Source organism: Plectrocnemia conspersa, unplaced genomic scaffold (assembly GCF_051122295.1).
Source record: "Plectrocnemia conspersa isolate PC_06_02 unplaced genomic scaffold, ASM5112229v1 ptg000012l, whole genome shotgun sequence".
Lineage (NCBI taxonomy): Eukaryota > Metazoa > Arthropoda > Insecta > Trichoptera > Polycentropodidae > Plectrocnemia > Plectrocnemia conspersa.
This window is the reverse complement of record NW_028277176.1, coordinates 14,193,698-14,205,937: the sequence shown is the minus strand read 5'-3', so window position 1 is coordinate 14,205,937 and position 12,240 is coordinate 14,193,698. Positions and strand designations below refer to the sequence as shown.

At 47.1% G+C, this 12,240-nt stretch overlaps 1 protein-coding gene across 1 annotated transcript; it reads left to right on the top strand.

Annotated features, from left to right (window-relative positions):
* The first annotated feature begins 4,549 nt into the window (after positions 1–4,549).
* Positions 4,550–6,668, top strand: LOC148228326 (uncharacterized). The gene is made up of 2 exons (XM_088200316.1): positions 4,550–5,627; positions 5,779–6,668. Exon 2 carries the CDS (start codon positions 5,829–5,831, stop codon positions 6,666–6,668), a length of 840 nt encoding a protein of 279 aa, XP_088056442.1. The 5' UTR covers positions 4,550–5,627; positions 5,779–5,828.
* Positions 6,669–12,240: the final 5,572 nt, after the last annotated feature.

Sequence of the window (12,240 nt, the reverse complement as noted above, 5' to 3'; positions counted from 1 at the left end):
TCAATTATTTAAATAGCCCAAAGCTCGATTTATTAAAACGTGACAACGCCAGAGGGGCGTTTCCCTTACACAATTATTCGCATATGGTAGAAGCACTGTTCAGCAAGATTCAAAAAGATCTTTGAATTTTTGTTTACTATGACCAAACTATGACTAAACTAAAGATAGCAGTCAGGTTTATTTTATTTACGTGATTTTTAGCATCTTAGCATGCTCTAATGTATGTTCATAAATGTATAAAAACCTCCATCCCTCCACCGGATAATGGATTCCAGCCACGGTCGGGCAAAGGTATCCATTACGTGCGCCACTACCATTACCGATAATAAGACCCTACGAGTCCAACCCTTAGGGTGGGCACCCAGCTTGTAACGGCCGGGTAAGCGGTTCCCTACCTCCCGTAGTACTAAATATTTGATTGGACATATATTAGTTTTTCTCCCGAGTGCTCAAAGAAATGGGCTCTCGTTGGCTAACCGACATTGCAATTGCATTGTGTATCATCCTAGTAATAGCACCAACTCCCAGGTATATGGGGGGTGTCTATGCTACCTCAGCCGCAGACTTTAGCCCCCGGAACCCCCGTAGGGGCCGAGCCTTTTAGCTTGCTTGTGTTACTTTGCCATGCTTTGTTCTTCTTAGGTAGTGCCTCGCGTTCTACCTCAGATAGGCAGCCCGAGAGGGCTTGGGATTTAACCCAAGAAGGGTCCCTTGCTTTCCCACACTGATAGATGGCAGGAGTTCAGCGTGTGGTGGACTAGCGCCCACCACGGTCGGGCAGTAACAATTTACTAGTTACCGAAGAAGGATGAACCGCGCATCATAAAGAGAGCCTACTTTGCCCTAGTGTCAGCTTCTTAGGTCTCTAAAGGAGACTAGCACAACAGTAGGCCGTCGTTTTTGACCTTCACATTTAGCCACACTTCACTACTTCTTTCAAATGATCGATAACGTCAGACCCTTTAGGTTGGATTTCAACAGAAAGATGGCGTAGAAATCGCACGTAGTGAGATTGTGAAAATGTGGTCACGTATTTTTTCACCAAAAACTCGAATAGAAAGCGTTGTGTGAGTGCACAAATCATTCGCATATTGTTTATTCTGCAATCATCATGACACTCAATCGGCGATCTTTCGCCATCGCTGCTAACACAACATTTGCTCACTCGTTCCTCTTAGGTTAATAAGAACCTCTTAGGTAAAGAAAGGTTAATGCCACCTACAAACCACGTTCGGTTTAAGTTTTAAATGTCCCGGTAGCGGATTTCTTGGGTTACACACACATATTGTATATAATAGATATTTGGCCTATTTTCAAAACACGACCATACACAAACAGAGGTAGCGCAGCACCTCAACTGATCTAATAAAGTAACCAATGCTCCAATATTCACTAATAGCAGCCGCATTTGCATCATACACTAAAGTGGAGCAGCATTCTTTCATTCAATATCTGATTAGTGAATAAGCAAACTCTATTAAAATAGTGATACATTTTTATTAAAAATATTGCTCTCATGACTTAACAGGTTTCCTTAATACGTCATGACTTATGATGGATTTATACAAAAAATGCTCGGTACCGAGCGTACGATTTTATTGCTTTTGACGTAAATTTTTGACTTCTAAGAAGAGATAATCGTTTTTTTGCGCTCTTCTATTGGTCAAAATTTGGTGTATCACTCACTTATTGTAAGTCGTAATATTGTTATATAAATTCTAAAAAGGGACGTCATATGGAGAGGGACATTTTCCCCCTCAATTAAAATGTTAATGGCAATTAAATCGAAATATTAAAAAAACGACCACTAACTGGCCAAATTTTGCCACCCCCCTCCCCACCCATCTAAAAAATCTGAAATGACGTTCCTGGAAAATCCCTACACTACGTTTCAAAATTTGAGTCTCACCCTCTTCTCAATACTATTGAAGAACCCTTGTGTAGTTGAATATAAAAGCGACCATCATATTGGCAGTTTGGAATATAATTTATGGTTTATATGAAAATGCCTTCTGCTGATGTACACTTGACAGACATTCATCATTCAAGATTACATAAAGTGTAATATATTGGCCGTTGCCGGTGGCAGCACTGCACCGGCGCCGCTCGGTGTTGCCAGATCGCAAGCGCGTCAATATCCCGACTCGGTACAAATATTTTATGGTTGTTTTAATGTCACATTTGGACAATATTCCACTTGGCATGGGCATTTGATACAATTAAATAACACAATGGTGTTTGCATCTCCATTTTAATTTGTCACCATATATTCGATGGCCGCGCGAGTCTTTGCCAAGAACGGGACCGTAAAAATGATAAAGTTGCCATGGAGCAGCGTGAAACAATGTTGCGCAAATGGAGTGCATGCTACGCACAAATGAAATACTATCGGCAACTTTGTGGCTCGCCTAGTAGATGTCAGAAAATGGTCATATCTTATTCTTACGTCATGCTGTAAATCTATTAATAAAAAATCTAAACAAGGGAAGCTTACATTAATTGACATTTTAGAATACATTATTTTTAGAAATATATCAGTATTATTATCCTGATAATAATATTGTGATAGTCACCTTATATTTAATATAAACCATGCAATTTACTTCTCTTTCCACTAACATATTTTTAATGCTTTATTTTATTTTAATACATAATAATACTAAATGTATATACTATCATAAAACTGACAAGAATTAAAATATGCAGTTTTCTAGACAACGACCTATAAATGGTGCCAAAATTACAATCCGAGGCAAAGAGGTTAATATTAAATAATATTTTCTTATGAAAATAAGGTGACCATTTCCGTATTCTGGTTTAAAATTGTGAAAATGTATTCACTTAACAGCCACTATCAACTAAAATACAATAATTATCAATATAAATATTTATACCGGTGATATAAGTATGTAAGTGACTAATGCATTGGTTCTAATCGTATATGGTTTCTAGTGTTTTTTTAGCTTCTATAGTGTCTAGAAGGTCGAAATTAGTGTTTATCATATAATTATAATTTTGATCGATAAAAAAAATTAGGTGTTCTTAGATTTTATCAATTTTGCGGACTAATATCATAATGAATAATTAAAATACAATTGAGCTAGGTCATGCATAGAGACATCTATTGATTTTAAACTTTAATAATAGTTTATAATTAATAAAATAGACATCTCTGATTTACAGATTTTGATTTCAATCTGGTATTTCACTACATACTTAGTAGTTGTTTATTGTAGAAAGAATAAACTACCAGTGATCTAGTCAAGTTCTTAAATAACCTGAATTTAAGTGAATTGCCAATGCACTAACCAACTCTCAGGGTTGGTAGTCACATTATGCTCCTGGGAATGGCAGTAAGCACATAATTATATGATTAAGCCATCGATTCTAACTAGCATATTTCAAGTAAAAAAGTTTTTATTTGCAAAATCATTTATTCACATTTTCATTTTAAACTGCAGAAATACAGTTAGTAACTCAATGTCGATTTCAGAGATAAATACTTCCTTCGTTGACAATTTTATGATACAATGTCACAAAATATCCATAGTGCTGTCGGTACCTCTCATAATCTTCGTGTTGCAATTATATAATTCATACAAAATCCGCCAAAGAGTCAAATATTATTTCTGCTATTTATAAAAAAAAGCGTTTTAGCGGCCCGCCCAAAGGGAACAAACGGCAATAAAACGCCAGCGAATAGCAATTCCAAAAGCAAAACAAAGTAAATTGTTAGAAACAATAACATTCAACTTAAGACTCGTTCAGATATCAATTCTACTGTTGTCAAACTTACCCAACCCAGAAAAATTCAAGCTAAAAAGTCTGATGAAATAATAAAATTTCAAAAACAGATATTTTGGTTTAAACTTAAAGTAATCCAATTGGTAAATGAATCGAAGATCTCTTCTATCATAGTAAAATCACTTCAGAGGTGCCATTTGATATTCTACTTCTATTCTCAGTTTACTTCTGCTCTGTTAATGTATAATGTATAGCAGTCTAATGTATAGCAGCCGCTTCCACTTCATAATATCCATTTATTGCAATAATTTTACAGGCATATTTCACCGGTTATAACATAAAAATAATTTATACACCCTTGTGAAAATAAAGTGTGTGCTCAAAACAGGTATGCACTTTTTAAATCCCATATATATATAATATATAGGAAATCATTGCTTTTTCTCTAAGGAACATAAGTCTTAGTTGACTTTTCTACATCATCAAAATTTTGTCTTTGAATTTTACTTATTTTATTTCAGTTCCGAAATACCGGTACTAACTCAATATTACCTGTATTTTTTGTATTTATAATTTAAGCTACACTATATGTAGTAATAAAATATTACTGGCAATTTATTTCTGTTACCAAGCTATTTACATTGTAAAATAGTTAATTATGACACTCTCGTATGATCGTGGTAATTCTGAACTTCTTAACCTAATTTTTTATACATAACAAGAAAAAATTCATTTGCTTGAAATTTTCATACATCCCATACGTAAGAAGCTGCAAGAAACTAATTTAGAATTAGGATTGTAGCGACCTAGTGCTACACATAACAAGGAATCGGGCCGGAAAGGCGTTGCACCCCTAGCGCCGATCGCTGCTCACCGACCACGGCGTTAAGACCAAAACCATCCCTTAACGCGCTTGGGGACGCAAAAGCTCGGCCTATTCCGAACGGGACCCGAAGCTGAGAGGACGTGCCGAAAGCGCTGCTTTCGGCGGACGGGCGTGGGGACGCTGTCCGAATCCGCTCCCATCGCCTCGCAGCGCCGCCGGAGCCCCCATCTGACCGGGCGAAATCCTGCCGACCGTCGAGACCTTCACAGCCAGAGCCCCCAGACATTACGAGGTAGAGTTTTGGGCCTAATTCCGCCGGAGCGCCATCGCGAGCCCCCCGAGCACCCGCTAGAGTCCTGGACACGCCGGAGAGACGCCGCGATTGCCCGATGACCACAGGAGCCCCGCCGCGCGCCCCCATAGGCGCCGGTCGAAGCCCAACGCCCGCTGGAGCGACATCACAGCGCCGTTAGATGCCCCCCGCAGCCCCACCGCGCACCCACCGGCCCCCGGAGAACCACGCACGTGGTCGCGGCCTATCATAACCTCAAAGTTGACACGCCGCGCCCCCTTCGGCGCCGCATCCTGTAGGGCTGCGCCCCCCGCAGCACCGCGCCTCCACCGGAGCCGCATCCTGTAGGGCTGCGCCCCCCGCAGCACCACGCCTCCATCGGCGCCGCATCCTGTAGGGCTGCGCCCCCCGCAGCACCGCGCCTCCACCGGAGCCGCATCCTGTAGGGCTGCGCCCTCCGCAGCACCGCGCCTCCACCGGCGCCGCATCCTGTAGGGCTGCGCCCCCCGCTGCACCGCGCCTCCACCGGAGCCGCATCCTGTAGGGCTGCGCCCCCCGCAGCACCGCGCCCCATCGGCACCGCAACCTGTAGGGCTGCGCCCCCGCAGCACCGCGCCCCATCGGCACCGCATCCTGTAGGGCTGCGCCCCCCGCAGCACCGCGCCCCATCGGCGCCGCATCCTGTAGGGCTGCGCCCACCGCGCCCCAGCGGCACCGCATCCTGTAGGGCTGCGCCCACCCGCAGTGCTACGCCAAACTATCAAAGTGAGTGTCGTGAGTGAATGTCGTGAGAGCTTAACATAGCAAACTTACCCTCTCCGACAATTGGTGACCCCGACGTGATCACGTAGCCCGTTTTTTATTCTACCGGTAATTTTTTTATTTTTTATTCCTGCTAAAATGGATGCCCCACCAGCCGCCCCGGTGAACCCACCACCAGCAGTTGAGGCTGTTAATGTCCCAACCATGACAGCCCCAGCATTTTGCACCCATAACCCCCGACTGTGGTTCACCATATTAGAAACGCTCTTCCAGCACCACCGAATCACAGCAGATAACGCGAAATACTGTAAAACGCTCAATTGTCTGCCCATATTCGTGTTGGAAGAGGTCCAGGACGTTATTGAGTCTGCGCCCGTTGGATATGCGTATGGTGCTCTCAAGGCGGCTATAATTTCGCGCACGGGAGCCTCGAAGGAGCAGGAGACTAGGCGCCTGTTCGAACAAGCCGAGATGGGGGACAGGAAGCCATCAGCCTTTTTGCGGGAGCTGAGAAGGCTTGCTGGACCCAGTTTTCCAGAAACGATGCTTAAAACCTTCTGGCAGATTCGCTTACCAGCGTACATACAGACGGGCATTGCTGGATCCATGGACTGCGAGCTGGATAGGATTGCTGCAACGGCGGACAGAATTGCGGAAATTTCGCAATTCCAGACTGCCGCCCTCCAGGCTCCAGCAATACCACCACCAGCACCCCAAGTAACCGCTATCCAGCAACCGTTACGGCGGACGTCAGAGGACGAAGTAGCGGAGTTGCGGAATACCGTCGAGGACCTGAGCAAGAAATTGCGCCGGATGGAGCTTACTCAACACCTGAACGACCGCCCGCAATACCGAGGCAGAGAAGGAAGCCCACGGAGCAGCTCCAGAGCAAGGCAACCAAGTTCGTCATGGAGCCGCTACCAACCGAGAAGCCAGTCCAGGGACCGACCCCATACGGACGGCGTTTGCTGGTATCATACGCAGTTTGGGGCCAAAGCCGTAAGGTGCTCGCCACCTTGTAAAAGTAGAGTAAAAAAAAACTAACGGGGCTACCGCCAACGACGGCCGGCGTGTTAAGCCCTACCAGTTGCCGTCTCATAATTACGGACAAAAGATCCAAAGTGCGGTTTTTGGTAGATACGGGTTCGGACTTGTGCGTGTTTCCACGAAAGAAAATTGCTGGAGTACTTCGTCCGGTGCCATATCAATTGTTTGCGGCTAACGGATCGACTATAAAGACTTTCGGCTGGAAGGAATTGTCACTGGACTTCGGACTTCGCCGCGAGTTTCAGTGGCAATTCATTATTGCAGACGTGCAGTCGCCGATCATCGGTGCTGACTTCCTGCGGCACTTCAATCTACTCGTGGACCTGAAGAACGCCCGCCTCGTCGACGGAGTAACCTCTTTCAGGGCCCCGGGTAGCCCGCACGTCGCAGAAGAACCACCGCACATCAAGTCGATATCGTCAGCCGATATCGACAGCGACTATCATTCTCTCCTGAAAAAGTTTCCGGAGATAACACAACCCGCCGGAAACAGAGCTCTGCGACCAGTGCAACATACCACTGTGCACCACATAAGAACCACACCAGGACCATCGGTGTTCAGTCGCCCCCGAAGACTTGCCCCTGACAAACTCAGGGTCGCTAAGGAAGAGTTTAGGACCCTCTTGAGCGATGGTACCATCCGCCCATCAGACAGTTCATGGTCATCGCCACTGCATATCGTCCCGAAGAAGACGCCGGGAGAGTGGCGACCTTGCGGTGACTATAGAGCCCTCAACGCGCGAACCATCCCAGACCGCTATCCGGTGCCACACATAGAAGATTTTTCGCACGCGCTGGCGAATCGAAAGGTATTCAGCACCATCGACCTGGTACGGGCGTATCATCAAATCCCGGTCGCCCCGGATGACATAAAAAAGACCGCAATATCGACACCGTTTGGCCTCTACGAGTTTCCTTTTATGTCATTCGGCCTGAGAAACGCGGCACAAACATTCCAACGGTTCATTGACGCAGCACTGCGAGGACTCGACTTCTGCTTCGTCTACATAGACGATATCATAGTAGCCTCCGAAGATCACGCCCAGCACAAAGATCACCTCCGACAACTTTTTGCGCGCCTCAAAGAATATGGAGTGTTGGTCAACGCAGCGAAAAGCATTTTCGGAAAAACGGAGGTCGACTTTCTCGGCTACCGCGTCAATGAAAACGGGACCAGCCCTCTCCCGGAAAAGGTCGACGCTATCGCCAACTTCCCGCGCCCAGACACCGTCAAGAAAATGCGGCGTTTTCTAGGGATGATAAACTTTTATCGAAGATTCATCCCTGGAGCGTCCGCAGCTCAGCGGTTACTGACGGACCAGCTTAGAGGCACCACAGCGAACAAGGACCCAATCACATGGAACGGCGACTTAGAGGAAGCATTTGCGGCATGCAAGCAAGGGTTAATGAATGCCGCCCTTCTCGCGCATCCTGATCCAAGTCAAGACCTAGCAATATTTGCGGACGCTTCGGAACACGCTATCGGCGCAAGTCTTCAGCAGCGATCTTCAGACGGATGGCTGCCAATAGCGTTTTATTCCAAGAAATTGGCACCGGCACAGGTCAAATACAGCGCTTACGACCGGGAGCTCCTTGCCATCTACCAAGCAGTCAGACATTTTAGACACATGGTGGAAGGCCGGGAGTTCATTATTTTTACCGACCACAAGCCTCTGACATTTGTATTTCAGCAGAAGCCGGAGAAGGCTTCCCCGCGCCAGTTCCGCCATACGGACTTTGTCGCCCAATTTACGACCGATATTCGGCACGTTTCCGGCAGCGACAACGTAGTGGCGGACGCCCTATCGCGAGTAGAGATCGTCAGCAGCCAACAAATAGACTACCAGGAGTTAGAGCGTCAGCAAACAGCCGACCCACAGACTCCTTGGACAGCCTTGAGTCCCATCAGCCTACCCGAGTCCAGCACCACCATTTGGTGCGACACATCTCTAGGAAAAGAGCGTCCATATTTGCCACAACAGTTCCGGAAGCAAGCTTTTGACATTTGCCACTCACCTTCACACCCAGGTGGCCGACCAACGATGAAGCTCGTCGCCGACAGGTTTTTCTGGCCCCGGCTTCGTTCTGACTGCAAGCGATGGGCCCGCGAGTGCTTAGAGTGTCAAAGATCAAAGGTGTCCAGGCATGTGTCTTCACCGATCGGAAGTTTTCGACCCCCGGAAGGCCGATTTGAGCACATTCATATCGACATCGTCGGCCCTCTCCCGGTATCAGAAGGGAAGAAATATATTTTGACATGCATCGATCGATTCACCCGCTGGCCGGAAGCTTACGCGATAGAAGACATCACGGCCGAGACTGTGGCTAGGAAACTTTACAGCGGGTGGATCACAAGATTTGGCACCCCACTTAGGATTACGACGGACCAAGGCCGGCAGTTCGAGAGCGCCCTATTCAAGGAGTTGAATCATGCATTCGGCTCATCACACAAACGAACAACAGCCTATCACCCGCAGGCAAACGGGATGATAGAGAGGCTCCACCGCCAGTTGAAGGCCGCTCTCAGGTGCCATCAAGACGAACGTTGGACAGAGGCGTTACCGACGGTGCTAATGGGCATCAGAGCTGCTTGGCGAGAAGATGCGCAAGCTACACCTGCAGAACTGGTGTATGGACAAAACCTGCGTCTTCCTGGTGAATTTCTGGCACCGCGACAAGCCGCACCAAGTACGATTACGCCAGATTTTGCAGACCGACTTCGAGGGCGTATGCAGCAACTGTCGCCCGCCCAGCCGAGATCACACGGAGTGCGTCCAACGTTCATCTTCAAAGATTTACCGACGACGACGCACGTGTTCGTAAGACGTGACGCAGCACGGGGACCTCTCAGTTCCCCCTACGACGGCCCGTATGAGGTCATTCAACGGCGACCCAAATGGATGGTTGTAAACGTGCGAGGAAGCCACACGACAATCTCCATCGACCGTTTAAAACCGGCGTATATACAAACGCCAGACCACACCCATACAAAACCAGACGCCCAAGCGTCCACGCCAAACAGCGCCAACTGGCAGCCAGCTATACTCGCGCCAGCGAGCTCTCCGTCAGAAATAGCACAAACTCCTACAGACCTCACGCAGACAAGAGGCGGGAGACGTGTTCGTTTTCCGGCTCGGTTTCTGGATTAATCGTGGATTCCAGGAGGAAACCACTAGGGGGGGAGTGGTGTAGCGACCTAGTGCTACACATAACAAGGAATCGGGCCGGAAAGGCGTTGCACCCCTAGCGCCGATCGCTGCTCACCGACCACGGCGTTAAGACCAAAACCATCCCTTAACGCGCTTGGGGACGCAAAAGCTCGGCCTATTCCGAACGGGACCCGAAGCTGAGAGGACGTGCCGAAAGCGCTGCTTTCGGCGGACGGGCGTGGGGACGCTGTCCGAATCCGCTCCCATCGCCTCGCAGCGCCGCCGGAGCCCCCATCTGACCGGGCGAAATCCTGCCGACCGTCGAGACCTTCACAGCCAGAGCCCCCAGACATTACGAGGTAGAGTTTTGGGCCTAATTCCGCCGGAGCGCCATCGCGAGCCCCCCGAGCACCCGCTAGAGTCCTGGACACGCCGGAGAGACGCCGCGATTGCCCGATGACCACAGGAGCCCCGCCGCGCGCCCCCATAGGCGCCGGTCGAAGCCCAACGCCCGCTGGAGCGACATCACAGCGCCGTTAGATGCCCCCCGCAGCCCCACCGCGCACCCACCGGCCCCCGGAGAACCACGCACGTGGTCGCGGCCTATCATAACCTCAAAGTTGACACGCCGCGCCCCCTTCGGCGCCGCATCCTGTAGGGCTGCGCCCCCCGCAGCACCGCGCCTCCACCGGAGCCGCATCCTGTAGGGCTGCGCCCCCCGCAGCACCACGCCTCCATCGGCGCCGCATCCTGTAGGGCTGCGCCCCCCGCAGCACCGCGCCTCCACCGGAGCCGCATCCTGTAGGGCTGCGCCCTCCGCAGCACCGCGCCTCCACCGGCGCCGCATCCTGTAGGGCTGCGCCCCCCGCTGCACCGCGCCTCCACCGGAGCCGCATCCTGTAAGGCTGCGCCCCCCGCAGCACCGCGCCCCATCGGCACCGCAACCTGTAGGGCTGCGCCCCCGCAGCACCGCGCCCCATCGGCACCGCATCCTGTAGGGCTGCGCCCCCCGCAGCACCGCGCCCCATCGGCGCCGCATCCTGTAGGGCTGCGCCCACCGCGCCCCAGCGGCACCGCATCCTGTAGGGCTGCGCCCACCCGCAGTGCTACGCCAAACTATCAAAGTGAGTGTCGTGAGTGAATGTCGTGAGAGCTTAACATAGCAAACTTACCCTCTCCGACAGGATGTTACCGCTAATTTATAAGAAAGGTGTATTTGCAAACAATGTATCATTCTTTGTTTATTATTTTAATTCCATTTTTACTCCCTGGTAATTAATTAACTGGTTCAAGACTATTTTTTAACATAACAGAACATACCTATATATTTATGTCCATATATAATTTTCCAACAACGTTATTTTGTAAACTATCTTTGTAGCAAAAAAGTGCAAAACTCCTGCACATTGTAATTACTATTGTAATTATATTAAAAAAATATTATAATATCATAAGCACACAACATATTTTTTTATTTTTATCATAGTCAAATAATTGCTTATTGTTACCATTGTGTTTTTACCAGCGACTATTGAATAATGTCAGTGCCCAATTTACACAGAAAAGTACAAGTGACTCCCTTGTCTGATAAATCTCCAGTGTTGCTTTATTTCACAAGAAGTATTAAAAGTTATATAAAAAATAAACGATCTTCAAGGCGCAAAAGCAAAAAAACATGTGCTTCTGATTCTGCTGAATGGTTATAAAAATGAATAGAACAGTATGTAATTCAATTACTCATTCACAATTAACATATACAGTTTCAGAAAAAGAGAAAAGCAAAAAAAAGGTCGTTACTATCAAAGCTCGCCGAGAACTCCATTATATAAAAGATGTAAATTAATCAAGAGAAAACTAAATTTTGATGAACTACAAGAATCTAAAAATGACAATGATGAAGAACAAAAAATAGATATACCGACCAATCAGCCTATACCTAAAATACTATTCTCGTTGTACTATAATGACACTTTGATAAATGCAAATGAAGATTATAGTGAATTATATATTCAATACACGGAATCGAAAACTGGACAATTGGCATCACCCAGCATTCTTCAATTGCTCAAAAATGTATCACCCTTAAAAAAGAATAAATTATTTAATTATGGACGTTTCGGATGCGTTGTTGAAACAATATATAAATGTAAGTTAATTTCTAATCAACTATCTATAAATTATAAGGATACGTATGTACTTATAATTTGTGTTATCTTTGTGGCAAACGTCTTGTTGTATAGTGTAATTTTAAGATTGTTTATAAATTGAACAATTTATAGCAAAGAGAGTTGGTGTTAAATTTATCAAGAACCATAAAAACAGTACAAGCTCTTCGTTACAAAGTGAACTGAACGGCCTCGGCCTCAAGCATTTAAATATTGTTACAACCAAAACAATAGCATGGACAAAATATAACTTCG